This window comes from Falco biarmicus, chromosome 7, assembly GCF_023638135.1.
Source record: "Falco biarmicus isolate bFalBia1 chromosome 7, bFalBia1.pri, whole genome shotgun sequence".
In the NCBI taxonomy this organism is placed as follows: Eukaryota; Metazoa; Chordata; class Aves; order Falconiformes; family Falconidae; genus Falco; species Falco biarmicus.
Window position 1 is genome coordinate 3,079,801 of NC_079294.1, and position 22,482 is coordinate 3,102,282.

The 22,482-nt window shown below is 38.8% G+C and overlaps 1 protein-coding gene across 2 annotated transcripts in view; it reads right to left on the bottom strand.

The window, feature by feature from the left end:
- Positions 1-22,482, bottom strand: part of CKAP5 (cytoskeleton associated protein 5) — a 54,276-nt gene that overhangs the window by 16,583 nt on the left and 15,211 nt on the right. For both annotated transcript variants that reach the window (XM_056347693.1, XM_056347695.1), the window contains 23 exons: positions 21,421-21,553; positions 21,025-21,128; positions 20,540-20,653; positions 20,191-20,295; positions 16,942-17,031; positions 16,678-16,842; positions 15,729-15,857; positions 14,649-14,831; positions 13,393-13,506; positions 12,089-12,199; positions 10,719-10,811; positions 10,000-10,185; positions 9,443-9,537; positions 8,012-8,069; positions 7,803-7,928; positions 7,337-7,473; positions 7,001-7,175; positions 6,352-6,465; positions 4,438-4,566; positions 3,610-3,804; positions 2,827-2,959; positions 1,946-2,034; positions 610-735 (listed from right to left, as the gene is read on the bottom strand). In XM_056347693.1, coding sequence (XP_056203668.1) covers positions 610-735; positions 1,946-2,034; positions 2,827-2,959; positions 3,610-3,804; positions 4,438-4,566; positions 6,352-6,465; positions 7,001-7,175; positions 7,337-7,473; positions 7,803-7,928; positions 8,012-8,069; positions 9,443-9,537; positions 10,000-10,185; positions 10,719-10,811; positions 12,089-12,199; positions 13,393-13,506; positions 14,649-14,831; positions 15,729-15,857; positions 16,678-16,842; positions 16,942-17,031; positions 20,191-20,295; positions 20,540-20,653; positions 21,025-21,128; positions 21,421-21,553 — 2,904 coding nt within the window. The remainder of the gene's footprint in view (positions 1-609; positions 736-1,945; positions 2,035-2,826; positions 2,960-3,609; positions 3,805-4,437; positions 4,567-6,351; positions 6,466-7,000; positions 7,176-7,336; positions 7,474-7,802; positions 7,929-8,011; positions 8,070-9,442; positions 9,538-9,999; positions 10,186-10,718; positions 10,812-12,088; positions 12,200-13,392; positions 13,507-14,648; positions 14,832-15,728; positions 15,858-16,677; positions 16,843-16,941; positions 17,032-20,190; positions 20,296-20,539; positions 20,654-21,024; positions 21,129-21,420; positions 21,554-22,482) is intronic.

Consider the following 22,482-nt stretch of genomic DNA (forward strand, 5'->3'; position numbering starts at 1 on the left):
AAAATCTGTCTTCAAAGTCTTCTCATTTTTAACAAGTAATGGGAAAAATTCAGTGGTGTTTGCTCCCCTTGGCTTACATGAACAATTTTCTTTAAGTGGAGTGGTTATCTTTAGGCCACCATCTTAATTATTATCATTTGAAGCGGTCGTTTCTAAGCTATAGGTAGGCCTATTTACTAGCAAGTTACAACTAACATGCATGTTTCAAGCAATAGAATTTCCCTACAAAAGACAAGCTTCATAAGCAGGCTGTTCAATATAAGTGTCTTAAATACAACGGATCTTAGAACTCTGAAATTAGTCAACTGTTTTCAGTGAGGCCTTGATGATACTTCACAACTGAAGACCATCTCTTGGAAGTTGTAAAAAGGCCTTTGGCTTTTACCAGAGTATACAAAGGCACAAAATTTGTAAATTGGAAGAATACCACCACAGCAAACCAGATATCAGCCTGTGGAAGTCAACTGTAGAACCAGATAATAAATCCAAGGGATAGACAGAGACTAGCACTTCCATGCCATAGCATGTTGTTTAATTCCAAGTTAAACAAAAGAATGCATACAAATGACACTCCTTCAAAACTTGTGAATACATACAGATGTTTCTCACCTTCAGACCTTTCTCATCCTTCATCCTCTGTTCTTTCCCATTTGGGACTATGATAAAAATAGGACCTGATTTATCATCATCTTCCTTCAGATTAGGCTTGCTGAGCACTTTCTTCCCCTGTACACCCTGAAAAAAGCAAGATGTTAACAGGCAACACAAGACGCGTATATGCCTCAGTCCCAGCAACTGCAAGCATCAGATACCAGCCAACCTCATGCTGCCTATGTGTACAACAGCCAGAGAAAAGCTGGAAGAATGACGTTGATTAGAATTTTAAAAGTATGTGCTCTGCTGCTGTGGAAGCAATACCCATGACAGTGTGCACAGCAGTACCCTGTGAAGTAAGACACCACTCTCAACCAGTGTGCTAGTCACCCACACACATCCCTACTAAAATCCAACGTGGTACCCGTTTGATAGATTTGCTCTTTGTCACACTGGTACTGCCTTTGCTGAGGCTTGTGTTACCTTTGGACAGGTTGGTATTGCCCTTGGACATAGCGCTATTAACACCTGACTGCTGTAAATAAGCCACAGAAAAGGCTTTATTGTTATTGTTAGACAGCTACTTACGTCTAAGAGTTACCATTCTAAACCTTTGAATGCTTTCACAGCAAAGGCATTAACTCAAGGTTCAGAGTTTTGACAGAAGAATACACTGACTTCGGCAAATCCTTCAAGGTTTGTTCCATTCATTCCTGCCATGAATCTGAACCCACATCAAACATTCTTGTTACAGTGCTACTTTAGACAATGGAGGCACTGGGACTGTAGAACAATTTGGGGTTTTCTTCTGGTTATACACATCGGACAGACTTGAAAGTTATCAGCAAAAACCATACTGTAACACAAATCAATGGAAAAAACCTAACCACAAATTCAGATGTAATCAGTTTGGATTATTATGCACTTAGAGCATCTTTATTCTCTTTTTGCACTTGTGACTGAGAACATTTTGCCCTTCATACTGTAAAGGAGAGATTAATTTCTTGATACATGGGTTCAAAATTACCATTCAAAGTATAACCTTGGAACTGCAATGGTAAGAATGAATTCTCAACAGCACGAAATCAAGGAAGCCAAGCAGATTTAGAACATCCTGAGCAGCTCACAAGACTTCATCTTTGACAACACAGGCTTTAGTAATTAAATAGGTAATGACAAAAGTAGTGATTAAGTAAGTGATATGGGTACACCTGTCATTTCAGAACTCAGACAAGCATAAAGATTCTCAGTAAAAGCAGTCCCTAGCAAGGGCTGTACTACCAATAATGCATTAACGAACTACACCTATTAACTTCACAGAACTCATTTTATACAAAACAAACCAACATACCTTAGCTTTAGAGGAGGCTCCACCTACTTTGGCTTTTTTAGGATCAGGCTTGGATTCCATGGTATTGGACCCCAAATCTTCAGCAAGCACTGGAGAAACAATAGACCATTTCAAACTACCAACAAGCCCATTTTAGGTTAGTACAGTTTTCCATTCTTAGGACAGAAGAAAAACTGTTCATGAATAAAATATGCTTATCACACAGAGGTCTGAGGATTTTAGACTCATAAAATAAGTTCCTTAAAGTCTATGTTAGCATACGAAGTTTTCATAATTAAGGTCATAAACATTAGCAAATTTGTCATTATCACAACAACTGAAAAATGTATACACATGTATACTGTGCAGACTAATGCCTGCTCAAACTAGGTGCAACTACAGCTCTAGACAAGCTAGCACCAGCAGACAGATAAGACAGGACTGCTTCTTCAAATCACTTGTCCCCTAAACCCATTACCCTCTCTTTTGTATCAGCACAAGCATTGTAGTAGCCCCACAGTAAATTATACTGAGGAAATAGCCCAGAAAAAAATTAAACGTGAGAAGAAAAAAAAATTATATTAGGTTCAAATCAGATTATTATTACCAAAAAACCCACCCCTCTCCAGTCCATGGGTGTTAGCTTCAACACCAAGTAGCTATTTTCAAAGAGCAGCTGACAGATGGTCGTGTGGAAAGGAAAAACCCTCCTACACTGGAAGTTGACTCAACTTCAAGTCAGACCTGAACCACAAACAGAACTCACTAGATGACACAGCCATCTGTAACAGTAACTATACTGAATTCCTCACACCCTGCTAAGTATATTTCTTCCTCTGGCATGTCAAGAAGTTTCAAAACCTACCCTTTCCTCAGTCATTTCCCAGAACATGAGAGGTTACCTGATGCAGGTTGGAATTTGGCTGAAGCTGCTCCCCCTACCACTCTGGAAGATGGTTTAGCAGGGGCTGGTTTGGCTGGCATGTTAACTTTGGCTTTCTCAAGCATGGCCAGTACCTGGTCTTTGGAAGTTGGCTACAGAACAGAAGAAGGAAAAGTATTTTATAAATTTGGAAAGACTAGTGATAGTCATTACTAATACGTGCCACACATGAGGAAAGTTACAGTAGTTTGAAACAAGCTAATCCATTTAGCATCTTTCAGGACATTTATCTCAAGTCATCAATATTTTCAGCTATTTCTGTTCTGAAATAAACCACTTTTGCATTAAGCTTCTTCTGCGAGACCTATAGGAAACAAGTGAGCCAGCAATCTGTTCCGAGTGAGTAGTCCTCTGACATTAACGAAGTGCCTTAATAGAGATTCAGCACTCAAAGGGTCCATAAGATACACCAAATTGCTAGAAGTCATATTAAAGCACGTGTTCAAAGGCATACAGCCAGACAGCAACCGGTATGGAAACTACGTGCAGGTAGATTTCTTCAGAAGAAAAGCAGAGTGAATGAGTGTCAAGCTCCCAGAGCAATAAACCTGTGGTGACAGCAGTCCTTCTGAAGCAGAGAGCTCTAAATCACAGCCTCCTGATACTATTTCCAGCCCCTCTGAGAACATTCAATGCAGACAAACTTAAATGACTCAAGACAGCATATCACGAGATTGTGAATGTGACTTGTTAATATCCACTCATTCAAGGTCACATTACTTATTCTTAGGAACAGAAATACCTTCAGCTTGCTGGTAGCTTTTGCCATCTTTTCAAAGCCAAGATGCATCATAAAGAATGGCAGGGCATCCTGTGCTTTTTTACGCACATCCCCATTTCGATCTTCAAGGCAGGAGTACAGGTGAGGCACACATAAGAGCAGATCAGAAGGAACAGAACGGAGGGTTGGCAGCTTCTCAGCCAGCCAACCAAGAAGCTGAAAGAAAGTTTAAAATACAAGTTTTTGAAGAAGTGCTCATAGTGCTGTGTCAGGCCACAAGAACCTGAATAGTAGTCCTTCACATACCACTACGCAGGTAGGAAAAAACCCCACCACCCCAACCTTTGTTCAGACAAGTATTCTTAAACATCAACTGTCATGTCCATTTAAAAAAAAAATAAATACTGAGTACAGTACATTAATACGCAGCTACCTTAAAACTCTGAGCATGGTGTCTTAAGACTGCAAGGGCTATTTCTTCCTTTTGAAAGTAACAGCAGAATTTCAGCTGCACTTTATTGGCCTCAAACACATTAATGTCTCCACTTCAGTTCTGGTCTTCCTTACCACGTGGTTAATTTGAGGGAAAGCACACTAGCTCTTAAAGCGCTGATCAGAACAGACAATAGTTTCATTTAGGAGGCTTCAAAATCTGAATGACAGCTATCAGGCGGGAATAAAACTTGTTACTGGCTTTCTGAGGTTTCAGTATGAGCACACAATTACTTGTTTACTCACACAATGGTAGCATTGTGTCATTTCAGACTGCATAGATAAACATAGTCCACAGCAGGTAAGGTTATTTTGATTAGGCACATGTAAGGAGAAATTTACTTAACAGAAGCCTACCTCTTGTCTTAGAAAAGGATTTTCTTTTTTGAGCTCCTCAGACAGGTCTTCCCCTTCCAACCACTCTTTCATCCCAGTTTGTTCAGCCCAGGCATTCACAGTTGCTAGTGCAGCAGCACGAACGTTATTCTGTATCAAGAACAAGATTTAAGAAGAATAATTCTAAAGAGGGGTCAGAAGATTACAACAGAAGAGGCAACTGATTCATCCTTTCCATGAAAGGAGAAAGCTTCTACATCACAGGCTTTGAAATCTTTATTTTTATTCACTGCTTGAGAAGTCTAAGATTCAGAAGAATTAAGTTTTAGTGATGGTATCAGAAATCACTGAATCAGACACTATTCTTATCTACCATCATTTTTTAAAAATAAAGTTCAATGAAGAAGGACAAAGGATATCTTAAAAAGCACTTTGTACCTGCTACCATTCATTGATGAGAATTTTGGGAGTTTCCTAACTCTCAAACAAGCTAAAGAATAAGCTTAGTTATTTACGTAATGCTTGAAATAGACTTCACACATTCATAAATCAAGGCAAGTGGGTTATGCAGCCTGTTATTAGGGCACCCTTATTTAGGACAGACACGAGCTAAAGTCAAGTCAGGAAGAGGGGAGCCCTCGAACTCCTACCAGTTTCCACCTTTAGTGTTTTTTTCCAAGCAAAATTTACAACGGCACCCTTTTTTGAAGCAGCTACGTGAAGTTACAAGAAAGCAGATTGAATACTTAACAACCATGGTTCTTCAGAAGATGAGCAGTACTGACATGACTCCATACACATGACACTCCCCTGTAGGCTGAGTCTGAGGCAAGCAGATCATTTAAGACTCATTTAGCTTTAGCATGAATCAGTTTTAAAAGCAAAAGGTAACATCCAGGCATGTATCTAAACAAGAAGGGAGTGTCCTTGCAAGTAACTTGTCCATCTTTAATCTCATTGAGGAAAAGAAACAAATCACGTGCTGCAGGTACATAGATCATCAGCCTCTCTGAAGTGGCCTTGGCTCCCACCACCCAAATTTAATTTGTCTTCCCTCATGGTGCAAGCTGTTGATTTTCCTCAACTACTCGGGGGGGCCACTATTAATATTTCAAAGCAGGGCCCAAAAATGATCCCTCTTCATCTTCAGAAACCCTAGCAACTGAATAAACTGGGTAAAACTTGCAGTACCTCAAAAAAGTGACTACTCTTAATGTCTGAATGAGCGTACAGTCCTCTGTCAGCATCATAGTGCTTACAAGTAGCCCAGTATTATGCATTTTACTAACAGTAAAAGATAAATCACAGTTGGTCTTATCCTTAAACCATGCACTTGGAAGTAAATGGAGCTTGCTGTTTCCTCAAGATGAATAAGAGAAGAATACAACTAAAGAACTGAGATTTTACGTGTTTAAAGACCCTTTAAGAGAAACATTTGAACTAAGTTTTTCTCTAGCCCTAGGACTTGTCCTAGTCCTTCCATTGCTTGGGACAGGTAGATCCAGTTTCTGCTCTTTTTCCTACTCACAGAGTAGACACATCGGAAACTCTGATAATTGCCTGTGACTTCTGGCACAAAACACTGGCATCTTCCCAAGCCTCCTTTCCCCACTGCTTCAGACAACCCTTTCCCATGGTCCCAGCTTAGATTTTGCGTAGCATCTCAATGAGGTCAACACGGACATTACACAAACTTCACTGTCAGTTGCGAGTGTCCCATTTCTACCTACGATTCGAAGGTCTCCTACACTGTGACACAAAGACAACAACGTACACTGGAACCCACACTGACATGATAAAAGAACAGGAGTTCTACAAGTAACTTTATTTATTTATTCACTTTGAACTACTATCCATCTCCCAACAGCAAGTCCAAACAGACATAGCTCAGACAGCGAGTGGCATAAAAGAAAGAGATCGTGACGAGTGTCCTACCTTACTGTCTCCTAGGACTGTGATGACAGGAATGCCCAAATTTTTCACATGCTGTTTGATATTGGGGCCCATTGCTGTTGCTAGCTGCTGAAGAATGCTCAGTGTTTGCTGCACCTGCACATAAACAAAAAGGATTTAAATTAAGTACAGTTACAACGAGTTGTGCAAAGCTCCAACTCACATGGGGAAAAGTAACACTGCTGTACACTTAGGCTTTTACTGTAGAATGCCTACTCAATGATACCCGCTCCAGACTTCAAATCCATCACAAAGATAAAGTTACTTCTATATTCTGAGCAAATTAAAGCTCAACTAAAAATATCTTCAAACAAGGGACACTTCACTTTTCTCACAAGCAGAGTATTATTTAAACTTCTTTTTGGTTAAGATTTATTATATTACATTCAAACTAGAGGTAGATTTTCCCCTTTTTTGAAGGTTTTTTTTTTTTTAAATACAAAGCAAAGAAAACCAAGTATTTACAAAAAGCAGCAAATACATTATCCAGAAATACAGAGTTTACAGTTTTCCAACTGTTGATTTCATGATATTGTAACAGACTGAGTAATAAGCAAGGTTCCATAATCATAAATAGTTTGTCCTAAGTTCTAAGCTGGAAACAGCTGAAACAGGATTTTGAATAACATACCAAGATTTTATTGGAGTCATTGAGACGACTCTTCAAGGCAGCTGGAAGTTCTCCTATGTTTGGCTGTATGAACTTAGCATCATTTATTATGCTTGTCACTTCATCTAGACCTTCCTTCCTGACCTTCCAGGTTTTGTCCCCAATCTTAGACACTAGTTCAGCTGTGATCTTATCACTATAAGAGAAAAAAGGTTAAAAGCCCGTTTTTTTTAAGTTATGTGTCTTTTAGTATTTCAGTGCCTTAACACCACAGATCCCTGCTTAGAAAGCACTTATAAACACAAAGTTTTGAATTGCAGTGAAATTATGTCTTCAGGTTGTAGAATTCAAACGTACCTAATATCTGTTCTTGGCAAGAGATCCACAACATCGTTTCCAACATCCTCCTGTTCCTCTTCCTCACCATCATCCCCACCCCCTACACTATGCCTGGAAATGCCACGAGTCGGGGCTGGTGCTGTCTGCCCTTGCATCTGCAAGAAACACAAAAATCAGAAACAGCTATTTTACAGTTTTTCATTTGACAGTAAAAATAAAAACACTTGCATGGTATAAATGCACTTCTAAAACATTATGCTATTCCGACAAAACCAGAAACTTTTGAAGTTTGTCATCAGAAAAGTGACTATTGACATCGCTAAACATAACGAGTTTGCAGCTGCTTCAGTGAGCCATCTTAAAAAAAAAAATCTGATCCATTTAGAAAAACACAGGCTAGACCACAGCGTTAGTACAGATTCCAGGTACTGAAGTTTCCAAGTAGTTTAATGATACTTAGTAGTAAGACAGCTACACCTCATACCTTTTCAAATTCCGCATCTATCTGGGAGAGAAGGGCTGGCTTCTCATCCTCAAAAAACATTCGCAAAGGAGGTCCCACATAAAGATACATGACTCCCAGCAACGTAATGGCAGAAGTTCTTACAGCCTGCCAGAAAGAGGATAGAAGCATTCAGTCTTCAAATTTAAGGACTGATAATAATTCAGGATTAGAATTATCAATTTACTCACCGGGTTAGTTGCAGCAAGAGCGGTCTTCACGTTACTGATGAAAGCTTTGACATTCAGTCTGGGGGGGGGGGGGGGGGGAGGGGGGGAGGGGGGAGGGGGAAGAGAAAGATATCCCCTGTAAGTAAAATACAACACAGGAAGCACCAACAAGAAACAAAATCATCATAATACACTACAGAAAAAAAACGCGCTGAGAACAGATTCATACAACTACTTTACAAGAAGATATTTGCACTTACGAAATACTATAGAAGGTAGTAGCTATTTAAATAACTGCTGTAAGAGATCGGTTTGGGGAATAGCCTGCTATGAAAAGCAATACAGTAAACAAAGTAATTAATATCAAAGACTGCTATTATTTCCCCCAGAAAGTTTCTTAAACTACATCACCCACACAATTGCTAGGACCCTGAGGGATGAGTCTAGAATAATTTGAAGTACCTGAAGCATGGCTACATAATAAAGGTGAGGGTTTGGTTGGGTTTTTTTGTTAAGTCTGTCTCAGTATCTTCCAGAAAGAGACACAAATGTCACAAAGAAATTTCCAAGAGAAAGAAAGGCAGGTTTAGATCACTGAATCTTCTATACTACCACTGAATTCAATAGAAAACAGATAATCACAGAAGCTTCCTTTGTACAGCCTCAAATGCTGCTGTTCCAGTATCCAATCTACACACAGATCACCCTGATGGAAAACACACACTTTTTAGGGAATTTACTGAAGAGGAGAGCTCATTTTCCAGACTTAATTGATGTTACTATCCACTCAATAGCTGCAAAACAACTTGGACAGGCATAGTAACTGCCCAAGTAACCAAATAAATTAATATTTGAAGTCTTCACTGCTTAGAAATTTTGTTCTCAAGAGTAAACTGCATTACTATGCTTGTCCACATTCAGTTAAGAGACTGGCGTTTGAAAATTAAGGAATGCTACACCTGGTTCTGATGGAGAATCCATTTCTTACCCTCACAGCACAAGACGCTGTAATGACTATTACGCCAGCTAAAACTTCATCCTGTTATCAGCCTCAAATTCTTTCTGAAGGAGAGCAATAAGCATGCTGGTATGTGCTCTTTTGTAGGCTTCAGGGTTTGGTTTTTTAAACCACAAAATACAGTGATCCCCTGGGTGCAGGTGTACCCAAGTAGAAGGAAAGCAACAGACATAAATTTTAAGAAAAATGCTCTTCAGAGAAGGCCAAGCAATGAATAAAGCATCTAGTAGTGTAGTAGCATCTTATTAGTAATGCCAGATACTTTCATTTACACATGCAGAGCTAGAAGAGCACCTCACAGAGGTAGCTCCAGAGTTCAATGAACATTAGTTCAGATGAACTTGCTGTCATCCTCTTCAGACCAATTTGACAATTAGTCCTAGATTAGAAACATTCACGCAAGTTTCTCTCAGCAATTTACTTAAAAGACATACCCAGAAAAGCCAAACTCTTTAATTGCATTTGAAAGCCAGTTCAAAGTTTCTGACTGGTTTTTAGGATTCTTTTGAGAGAAAGCCATAGCCACAACCTGGAATAGAAGAAAGGTAAGTGTAAGTTATTACTGGGAAACCAGGTGACAAAGGACTGTAATAAAGAAGTGAAGACACTTGCAAAAAACACAGGGCATTGCAAATAAACAAACAGCTGGGGTGTACAAGGAAAGTTTGTTGTACCACTGTAGCAGAACACAATTGCAACTGAAGCAAACCAGAAGCTCCTGTAGTACTTAAAGGCAGCCACAGATACCATTATTATGGACATATACCTGCTTTGGCAGTATATCAGCAAAATACTAATTTACTACTTGTTATTTCCCTTTTGGGGGGAACTTCTGTTTAAGTTCTGCCTTTGGAGATGTCTGAGAGCAAACAATGAACTTTCAGGCAACAGAAAAATCAAAGATTTAGGACTTACTCCTCAGACTAAAAGAACACCCCACATAATACTTCCAATTTAATTTACTAGAAGAATACCTTTGCTGCTCACTCACCTGCTCAGCAGTCCATGGTAACTGGCATGCCTCTGCTATTGCCGTCATGGCTTCTTTTGCATTACTCCCACATTTCACATCACCAACCTTGTCTACAAGACCATCTAGCACAACCTGTGCTGAAGTTTTGGAGAAGTTTCCTTTCTGTGCAATCAATGCAACTATATGCAGTTTCATCTGCATCACCTGGAACATCCGTAACAGCAAGGAAGTTATTCATGTCTTCCTGGATTTTAGATTAAATATTTTATTCTATATATTTATAGATGTATGTATTAAAAAGCATGTATTTGTGGGTAAACACAAATGGATACCTAAAATATGTATTTGTGTATATATACAATATTTCTGTACACAAATACACATCTACACATGCTTTATATATAATCGTATTGTCTGTATAGACACAAATACACATTTTTACATCAATAATACTGGTCAGTCATTATCTACTTCTAGAACTTATACATACACATATCCACACACATATATACACATACATACACTTCTAGACATCTTCAAATGCTGTCTCTACGTCTCACTTGTTAGCAGAAATAAAATCTCATTTCAGAGTTTATATTCTCATTGACTACAGATACAAGCGTGGCCATGGCGCCAGGACTGTCATCAGTGACAGACATGCCAGCCTTTCAGGTGGAAATGCAGCTTACATTAAATAGCAAAACCAGACTGTTTGTTACTGAAGGATAATGTATTACCTGAAAATTTGTTTCTTTCCAACCAGGCTTCTTGGCCAGCATTCTTACTAGAGCTTGGCAAGGCATTTCACTTCTCTCCATAAGCTCAACAGCCTAAAGGATAAACAAAAAGGTCACCAGTGGGTCACAAGTGATACAAAACCCAAAACAAACAGAAATTGTCACAACTGTCCTGTAAATATTTTCTTAATACTGAACTAAATGGTAGAAATTCTCAGCATAAGAATTTACCTGAAAAAGCCATACTACAGGACCCACTTTTATGAGGAGCCAATTTTACAGGTACCGAGATACAACATTTATACTACAGCATTCACATTGCAACACTGTATGTTCTTTAACAGGTATCTTTACAATGACTGTCTGCAACCCCAGCCCTGGGAATTTAACATTTAGCTTAAAAAACCAAACACCAAGCAAAAAAAAACAACCCAACAACCAAACAAAAAACCCCAAGCTTTTTTTTTTTCTCCTTTTTTTTTTTTTTCTTCCTTTTTTCAAGATTAAGTATACCGTGCACCTTTCCCACTAGAATGCTGGCTACAAAGAGATTAAGCCTGAATGTAATCTAAATTCACTTGTAGTTAGGCTTATCCATTCCACTGAAAATGTAACATCTTTACACTTGAGTAAAGCTGGCTTCTACAGCAGCACTTCAGCGCAGCCACTCACCATTTATGTCAGTCACCTTTTCCACTAAAATATTAAAACTCAGTTGCAACTGTAATGCTGTAGCAGCATGAACTATTTGCACACCTACAGCTGATGCTTTTTTGAATATGAACTCGTGAAGGTCTTATGATGGATACCATGGGAAGAAAGCCAGGCTTCACATCCAAATGACACACAACGTTTTATTTGCTTGTGACTACATGAAGCATTGGCCACCAGCTGTGAGGACTGCTGGTATTGTCAAACATCAACTATTTGCCAACTGAAGTTTTAGTATTATAATCAATTGCTGCCTAACATGCAATCAGCAGGGACTAACTTGCAACCAGTTTTGCAGAGTCATTGCAAAGCTTTTTGTTTAAGCCTAGTTATCATTCAGCCTAAGCTTCAGAATTACTTATTGTTTTAATAATACCTCTATGCATCCTCAATCCACATACTAAAATTTTTGACAAAAGCGTAACTATCTGCATTAAACTAAAAGACTTAGTCCACTATTGTTATGGAATAAGAATCAATTTAAACCATAGAAGTCACCTTTTCCAAGTATTGTTTAATCCATCTGAATTGCTGACCTACCACTGCTACTGGTATGTCTTTTTTTTAAAAAAGTTAACAGGCCTAAAAAGCTGAAGAAATTACTGCTTCCTTTCTCTTCCCCTACCTGCCTCTCTTCTTATCAACAGCTGCAAACTTACCTTCTGGAACTCCTCCATGCAGGCAAGCCTCTCTTTCCAGTTACCACTGTCCAACTGCTGGATACAAGAAGCTGGAAGGACAGCAGCAGCTTTCTCTTCACATACTTCTATCTGCAGATGGATCAGAACAAGGTTAACACTGCACTGCATCCCTGCAGAGGGGGGCAGCAGCCTTAAGGACAGGGAATATACTGGAATGACCCCTAGACTGTGGTGCACTTAGAAAACACGAGAAGTTTTCTGTCGTAGGTTGAAAGATTTGGTATGGGTTATAGTTTAGGGGCCTTACAAATTTAAGAAGCTACTAAATCGTACTGCAACAGAAAAATAATCTCTCAAAAGTATGAGAAATAGTGCAGACAGTCAAAAATAATCCCAAGTAGCCACTATCTACTTATAGAATCAAGCAGGGGTAACAGAAAATGATGTTGCAAATTGTAGATGAAGTCTGAATAAACATTCACAACAACGAATCAGTGCTTGATAAGGGTGGGTGGGAGAAGACTCATCTTCTGCATCCATCTTAGCAAAATTCAGAAGTTTAGTGTATGAAAAATGATAAAAATTTCCTTAGTTTCACTGGTGTCTGTATCACCTTCAGAAGTGTATACTCATTTTCCAATGTATAACTGGCAATATAAACTACATGGAAAGTGTTCATTCTAAGCAACACTCTAAAGATAATGGACAGTCCAAAAAAAGCTTGCAGATACATCAAGCAAAGCTTTAACAGCTTTTTGTTACTTTGACCTACAAACAGCTTAGCTTACCTGGTTCCCTACCAAAAAGATAAGATAGAATTCTCAACTGACACACAGAATTCAATCATTTTCATGAAGTGTAACTTAACATGAATGGCAGAGAACAAGCTCGCGCTAGTTCTAGTTCCTTCAATTACTACTGTATTCCACCTCAGATTTCAATGTAAACTCCAGAATACTGTATTCTCAAGCTTTTAATACCAGACATCTTCAGCAAATTATGCATCCTATATTACATACAAAGTAGTCCTATCATCACCTTTTTCACCTGTTCCTAGCTCAGGGACAACATGATATACCCTGTCATATTAGCACGATTTATTGTTTACTGTTATACATGGCCTCGTACCAACAGCCTGAAGAATAGAATATATCGAACATGTATTTTACCAGTTATGAATTCCATTTATTGAAATGCATTACTTTCCCTTCTCCTAACAAAAAACCCCCATCTTCAGTGAAAAAACCTGTAGTAGCTGAAGAACTGATTAACTAAAGCTACTTATAGAGAGGATTTCATATTTCAGAGAAGAGAATACTCACCGAGAGCTCCGATTCAAATATTTCTTTGGTCTCAGGACCTTTCTTGCCTTTAGCCCCAGTGCCTCCCATACCTGCAGCTGCAGCTGGTTTACCTTTCTTGGGTGGGACCCCTGACTAGAAAAGAAAAGGACAAGTTCACCAAGATCAAACAGGTCTCTAGCTAACCAGATAACCAAAAGAACCATTGGTTTTCTACACTTGCACATTCTAAAGTAAAAAAAAAAAAAAAAAAAAAAAGTCTCTCTCTAGTACCCTAACAGCTGAAGGCAAAGAAACAGTTTTCTGCTACAGCTTATTTAGTTCATATGTTGCTTTCAGACTATGAGGTTTTATAAAACATGTACAGTAACATGGACATGAGACAATGAAAGACAAAACGGGAAAGAATGTATCTATTTGTGAAGGTCTGGGAAATAACGATTTAATCTACATATTCTCCTATGGATATTAATTAAGATACTAAACTTGCAACTGGTGTCTCTTTTCGAGGTCACTAGTATCAACAGAATTTAGAAAATATGATCCATTCTACTATTCACTTCCAGGTTTCTCCAGGTTTCCCACTTGGAGAATCATGGAATCCTTGACATTGGAAAAGACCTTAGAGATCATCAAGTCCAGCCGTTACTCCGGCACTGCCAAGCCCACCCCTAAACCGTGTAATATTATTTTTTTGCAAACTACAAGCACATACCCAAACACCCCAGGTGTATGTTTTTTTTAAATGCCTCCAGGGATGGTAATGCCACCACCTCCCTGGACAGCCTGTATTACAAAGACCACCTATAGTGCTACTTACATCAATTTTTAAAACCAAAATAATCATTTTAAAGTAACACAGGCTAATGATTCAAATTATTTACAGTAACAATTTTAAAAAAACACTGAAGAGAGCAGTTATTGCTAGTTGTAAGAAGAGATGCTGACTTCAGCCAAATGTTCTACTACATCACCACAGAGCACATTAATGTTACAACATCTGAGGTTCCTCTGATGCCTCTAGTGGTCTATCACTATTGCAATATCAAACCCCAGTATTAATACATAAGTGACAAGACAGTCCGTATGATTAAAAAACCTGAGACATCATCAAGTACATTCTGAGAAAGTCTTTGGTTCTTTTTGTTGTTGGGCTCACCTACTCCTACAGAAGGACTGTGGCTCCTCATCGGAAAGAGGCATTCAACAGACCACCTTTGATATTAAATAAGTAAATACTGTGATTGTCAGACAAATCGCTTGGCAATCTATCTTACCTTCACAGCAGGTGCTTTTTTCAGCGGTCCTGGTTTGCTTGCTGCATCTTTTGTTTCTTTGTCTCCACCAGTCCCTGAAAGACCAGGCGCCTTTCCAGTAACAGGCTTGCTTTCTTTTTTCTCAGCAGCAACTCCTGTCTTTTTACCATAAACCAGTTCTACCTTCTCAGCACACTCTTTAATCTGACAAAGAGTTAAGAAAGAGAAGAGAAAAAAAAAAAAAAAAAAAAAAGGAGGGGGAAGGGGAAAAAAAGGCTATTTAGCTACAATTGGATGTACAGCATCACTTCAACAGTAGTGGCTCAAATTTGACCTTTCTGGAAAAAATGTGGAAAGTTTAAGTTGTTTACTTTAAACATTTTGTTATCCCATGTTCCTTACATTAGAGTAAGGTTAACTTATCAGTGGCATTAGCCATCACTGTATTGTTAGAATAATATTCCTAGTTCAAAATGAAGTGTGTTTATACGCATAAAATGCATTAATAGGCTCACTAACATTTACAGATGCTCTGAAGACTAATTCTTAGTACCTTAAATTATAAAATCATCAGTTGACAAACACATCAGCTTATGTAAAAGCAAGAAAACTTTTTTGTTAAGTAAATTTTAATACTAAATCCTGTCTAGTAATACAGATTTAGACCATATGGTTGGGACATAAACCCCTAAAATGTTTCATATAAACAGAGAAAGTGTTCAATAGCAAACAAAATCCCATGAACAGCCAAAAAAACCCCAAAAACATACTACCAAGAAACTCAAAACCACCAAACCTCACAACCCATCTCACAGATAATAAAGCCTTGAAGCCAAACAGATACTTACATAAGAATGAAAAGCTGTAAAGTTAATACATTTTAGGTAGTGGAAGTCAAAGAAAAGATTCTTGATAGTCTAGCAAGAAATAGATACTCAAGATTCCCTGCAACATCAGTAACTTTTCAGTAAAAAATAAATTTTTAAAAATCTGTGCTGACAGTCTTAAGCTACGGCATCATCTTTAATCTTCTCTAGCCCATGATGCATTTTAAATGGATAAATGAAGCATTGTTTACAACATTTATGATGACAAACTCACCCGATCAAGCTTTAATTTGTCTACATCTGCTAAAAAGGGATTCACAGCTTTCTCTCCAGCCACTTTCAGGGCAGTGCCTAATGCTTCAAAACCAGCATCTCTTACTTCAGGAGCAGAATCGTTGATATGCTGCAGAGAAAGACAACCTGTATCATATGACTTACAGCTCATAGCTACACATATTCTTAAATCCATTTTCTGTATATATCCCCTCCCCTTTTTCAAAATCTGCATCTACTACAGAATAATCCTCAACATCCTACTGCAGGAAGGAAAAGGTTGGTGTTCACTTGTTTTTCTATGTACCGATACAGTCTACTGTTTCTCAGAACAGCCAGTTTCCCATCTTTGGATCTTTCACGCCACAAGAAGAAGATAAACATTTATGCTTTAATAGACACTGCAACACCATGGAAGTCTACAAGGAGTTTGAAGTTCTGCAAACCCATTCAAATACCCATTTTTGAAGTTGGGTGTATTTCCCATAACAAGGAAAAGGTTATTTTTCAATGTGAAAAAAGTATATGTCATTATTGTTTACACTGAAAAATGCTCCAGTGTAACTGCAATAATTGATATGAGATGGTATTTTATTCATGGCAGATGATGGGTGGCATTCCAAAAAAGCCCGCTAGAGATGTCTGCAAGAACCAAGCGGTGCAGTGCCCGTAAGTTTAACAGTTGCAAACCACGTTGCTATAAACTGAGTTTTCAGTATCAGAGAAGCTAAACTAATCAGAGTTCCTATCAGAGTTCTGTTTGATACTGAGTATCAATATCAGAGACTAGACTGTTCCCATGACTGAAAGGCATCCTCAAGTTAGACGTCGTAGCACAAAAAACCTCTTTAGTCCTTGCACTACCAGAGGGTCTTTCTCCCAGAACAAGCCAATGCTTCACAAATACAGGGCTCAAGTCAATGCCAGGGAAGTACCAACTCCCGCTTTACCTTGAGAAGTGCAGCACAGAAAGGTTTTAACAGGCTTTTTGGCAGAGTAGAAGGTGTGCAGTGACGGAAGCTTCTTGCAATGAAGAGGGACGTTTGCTGCTTAATTGTTGGGTTTTTGTTGTCCATCACTGCCAACACATCTTCGCTTATGTTCTGCAACGTGGTCTAGTATTGAACACAGAAGTTGTTAGTTTCAGTAAAGAGAAGAGTGAACCAAAATGAGTCCAATGCTCAGACAATGGGAAAAGTGTCACTCTTACTTACTGTAAGAAAGATTGCATCAATGGCCTCCTGCAGGGCCTGCACTACCTGAGGCTTCTTCTCTTTAAATTTCTCCAGGATTGTGGGAACAACCTATGGAAATGGGGGAAAAAAAAAGAAGAAAGTAAATCCAGCAGCCTGGAAGTCTGCTCCCTGGCGTTCTAAAGAGAAGCAAATAATGCAAACATCACTGCTGCCCCCCCCTCCAGGGATACACAACTGCAGTATGAACTAGTTTATTCTAGCCAATCTCCAATATTAAATTAATGCTAGTCAATCTATGTTCAAATACCTATATTTGTTAAATTTCATAGTAAAGCTAAACAAAAGGCAGATATACAAGCCCACATAATTACAGATGAATACTCTGGCTCTACTGGCCTGGAACGCAGAGCAACAGAACAGAAATTAAACAATTTCTCAGTACTGAGTGCTGTGCTCTTGTACTGCAAGAATCTAAGGTAGCACATAACCTGTCCCCTTGTCCCCAGCTTCCTGACAGCACTCAGCGTGGCTCATTAAGAGCTCTCATTTGACCCACAGCTGACAAGACCATGGTTCTAAAGCAACCGGGAGTCTTCCTAGAGCAGTATTTTTCATATCTATCACTCTGAAAAAGCACACCTGACACTGTACTATGCTATACTGGAATTCCACAGCAATTCATACCCAGTCTAGCTGCTCAGGCAGTCACTGCAGAAAAAAATTTAGTACACCTTATCATGTGCCAGTAATACCAGCAGCTCCATTTAAGTATGGTCTCTGTAACAGTAAAAACTTCTGTCAGTGAGCCAGAAACATGCAGAGCTTTTAACTGTGGAAAGCAGGCTATTTTCAAGATGGTCATAAACATAATGCAGTTCACAGTTTGGAAGCAGTCTGATGCCTTACAGAAGTTATAAGCTCTTGCATAATACAAAATAGATCTTTCTACTCAGAAGCTGACTAAGAGATCTCAACCCCTTGCAATACACAGTGACCTAGGCGCAGGTAGTATCCTTTGCCAAGCAGCAACTTGCAAACTCCCTATTCACAAAGAATTTAGCAACAAAACCCCCTCTTTGATTAGAAGAGCACCACTGTCCTGGTTTCAGCTGGGATGAGTTGATTTTCTTCTTAGTAGCTAGTACAGTGCTGTGTTTCGGCTGTGATGTGAGAACAATGTTAATAACCACACTGATGTTTTTTAGTTGTTGCTGGGTGATGTTTATACTAAGTCAAGGACTCCGGTTTCTTGGGCCTTACCAGCCAGAGGGCTGGAGGGGCACGAGAGACTGGGAGGGGACACAGCCAGGACGGGTGACCTGAAGCAGCCAAAGAGGTATTCCATACCATGGGATGGTGTGCTTGGTATAGAAACTTGGAGGGTTGGCTGGGTGGGATCGTTGCTTGGGGACTGGCTGGGCATCAGTCAGCAGGTGGCGAGCAGTCGTACTGTGCATCACTTAGGGGTTTTTTTCCCCCCCCATTGTTCCATCCCAATTATTCTTATCATTATTACTGTTGTTCTTATCTTTTAATTCTGTTTAGATTATTAAATTGTTCTTATCTCAACCCTCGAGTTTTATATTCCTTTCTGATTCTCCTCCCCACCCCCCTGGGTGACAGGGGAGCGAGCAAGCGGCTGCGTGGTGCTTGGTTGCCAGCCAGGGTTAAACCACAACAGTCCTTTTATATAGACCCTCATACATGCTGCTGCAGGTGCTGGACTCCTAAACCCTACAGAGAACAAAGTCATAGAAAGGAGACATCCAAAATCATTAAGTCTCTGTTTTAGAAAATGCTGGCAGCTAGAACAAGTATTTTTTAACGTGAAGTTAAAAGAGGTATCCTATGTGAGAAAAGCAAGGGAGGAAGAAGAGTCAGTCCCAGGCTCCAAAGGCAGTCAACAGAGGTGAAGCTGGGCCACATGCACTCCATTACAGCGAATAGTATGGTTCTGTACTTTATTTCATCACTCTTGTATTAAGATAGACTGCAGACTGTAAAATTAAAGTCCTATATTTAACTAATAGAGTTTATAATAATCCTACAATTCTAGCAACAGCTCTGTTTCATAACACTTCCAATGCCTGCTCTCAGGAGAAGTCTGTATCTTCCTCACTAGTAAATAAATCCAACGAAGTCAAGTGAACTGGTAAAACGAGTGCTGCGATTATGCAATTCATAGCTGCCATTACAGTACTGAAAAATTCATCTTCTCAACACCATCTGCTTGGCAACCATAGAGCTATACTCTTATTTCAGAAGCTTGGCTTTTTCAATACCAACTCTGTATGTATGAGGGTTACCCTTTAACACACAAATCGTGCATGAAGACATGTAAGAATGCTTCTTGTAACTACAGACAGCTTTCAGAACAAAAGAGTTTTCCAAACTGTTGTTCAGAGTTCAGGAGATTTGAATGTTTCTGAAGCAGTGAGATTCAGTAACTCCCCAATTCATCACTAAATGTAACCCTATCAGCAGCCTGACGCTTCAGTTCCCTCTGTCTCTAAGCTCTACCCCCATCATTCTTACTTATCACAAGAAAAATTTAATTGAGCAGCTTAAAGAACATACCAACAGAAGCTTGAGAAACAACTGAGATAACTACAACTGATTAAAACCTCCCTTTTTTTCCAGAGACTGGTTAAGCTTCCCCATATTTCCTGATATTAACTGTTGGTAAGTGTAGAGTAGCAAAGGAGAACAGAGAAGAGCATTAAACCAAATCTCCAGAACAGGTACCAAAAATCTCAGTAGTTTGGCTATTTAAAGCAGACAAAAAGAACCACAAAACCTAGTCAGCAAAAAACCCACCGACAATCCTCCCCCAATATTAAAAAAACCACCATACCAACCTAAAACATACATCATGGAGCTGCTAAGTAGAATTCACATTCAGAAGCTATTTTTTCCACTGTAGCCTACAAATGCATTTCTGTTGGTCTATCTCCAGGATGAGGTAATGTAAATAAAGTTAATTTCATGACAGAGTAATTCAGAGTTGTCTTAGTACAGAAGGCTTACTGTAACAGTGAACTTCACGTTGCTGAATGTGAATAAAAAAAGTTCCTTTTGACCCTAAGCTGCAACTGATCTTGGCAGATGTTTCACTGCTTGCTCCACTAAACAGCAGGTAAGCATTCATAATAATGAATACCAAGGTACAAATAATACCTTTGAGAGATACGAAGGTTTGACAGAAGAAGAAAAAAAAAAAGTCTCCAGCATCGATAAAAACAGAAAAAAGTACATACTCTTACTTACATGCCCTGCATACTGTCCAAATTTCTTTCGGAGGCCAGAAGCTAGTCCAGCAAGGCATTTTGCAGCCAAAGCAACTAACATAACATTTGTATCCTTTCCAATAACCTGAATAGAAAAGCCAAAACAAAAGACCAGAAAAGCTATGTTAAAGGCTGACAAATTCAAGTTTCAGAGACTTGGAAGAATTTCTTAGAATAGTCAGTGGGCCACAGATAGGGTTATTTCCACCACTGTTACAGCTAATAAGTTTCTACTAATGCGTACTACCCCAACTGTAACTTTCAAGTATAATACAAACACATTACAAAAAATACTAAACTACATGCGCACTCTGGGTTTTATTTATTACCTTTTTGAGAACTTTCACCAAGTCTGCATAGTCTCCTGATTCCAGTTTGGGATTTTTCACTAGTACTTCAACAGCCTCTAGAGCTTCTTTCCTTTCTTGCCACTTTTTTGCTTCCTGCAGAGCAAATAATTTACATTCATTTATAAATGTAAACAATTCTAGAGAAGCATACTTGCCACAAACCATAGATTTTAAAACTTAATTCTATCCTGGGAAAGCCAAAGTCTCCCTACACTTCAACATCAATAATTGCAATGAAGTATGAAATACAGTACTTCCCTAGGACATTTCAGCTCCTTAGAATTACAGCTTGCTTTTTGGTAAATCAAAGTGATACTTATTTGTAATAGTCTATACTTTACTTACACTAGTCTGTTATTACCCATGTCACAATAAAGCACATATAGCAGAATGCCAGGAAGTCTAAAGACTTAATAGCTCCACATGTCATACAATTAACTGGTAGTATTTAACTTTATACTTACTATTTTCTCATAGAAGTCTTTGGGAAGCTTGGAAAGAATTTCTACAGCTTCAAGCAACTCATATGCATCTACTTGTGGTACCGCCTCTTCCTCATCATCACCTCCTGGAACCAGAAGAGAGAAATATATGAGCAGAGTGACAAATGAAATTTTGACTACAGCACCACCTAAGGCTCTTTGTTTAAAAAGTACTATTGGCAATTGTGATTTTGCCATTACAAAGGACAGATCTTTCATATAAAGTTTTTGCCCCAGCTGCATTTGCTTGTTGCGTACTGCACCCCACATATTTTGCAACAGTTTGAGTGAAAGTAACTTTATAATTTAATGCATTTCTTCACTAATAATATACCAGTGATATGCTTCCCAATGGAGTTCAGAGATTAAGTAGTTTACCCCCATCTGCATCTCCTCCAGCTGCCTGCTGCTGCTCAAATTTTGCTTTCAACTCCTGTTGGGAACGCAGAAACCTGGTTTGCTTAGGAGCAGCTGATGACACTTTGACCCACTCTTCTTCCAGTTCTTTCAGCTGCCAAAAGGGAAGAGAATCATAATATCAGAGACATTTTGTATGTACCTCAAGACAAACAACGCTTCGTGGAAGGCAATGGAGTTTTGCCATCTCTAAGCCCAGACAGCACTACCTTTCAAGTTCTTTTTTCTCCCACCAAAGAATTGACTTTCCATTCACATTCACTGTTCAGAAGCTTTTGAGCAAGTATATTCACAGAACAGAGTAACATCAACAAAGATATTAATGCAAAAGATTTATGTAAGAACAAACTGTAAAATGGCAAGAATGTGTCCCCTCTGTAAAAACTTTAATTTAAAAATGGCTGAGCATGAAGGAAGATCATCTTGTTACAGTCCTGCTATTATTACACACAAACTACAATGTAACAAACATTTTGAGCGACATTTGATGGGATTATTTTTTTTTTAAAAGCATGCCTTTTTCCAGCAAGCTACTGCTTTCCACCTGAACACAATCAACTGAAGTGGGTAGTAGGGAAGGTTGCAAAATAATTTATAAAGTTTTAAAATACTGGAATGTTCCATCTCCAACAGCAGCATAATTTTCTATCCTACTGTAATGCCACTTCTTGGAATGGAACAGTCACGTCCCGCGTACCACCAAAACCAGTCTGAAGGGCTGTGTAAAGAAAAAATTTCAGGAGAAAACTGAGAAGGAAAATGGTTGACTTGAAGACTTTGAATACAGGTGTCTTTTATAAGGGTAAGCCCTTGAGTTAGGTCTCCAAGAAATACTATTCTACTTCTTAAATCCCCTCCCTCAGCTTCAGTATGATGCTTTCCCCCCACAACTTCAAATATTCAGAGCAACAAAACGTAAGTCACAATTTCTTTACAATAAACAAAGAGGAACTAACGTTTTAGGTAAAGTTATAGGAAGCTAAAAAAATAGCATTGCTGTTACTGAAAAAATCCAGCTTTGAC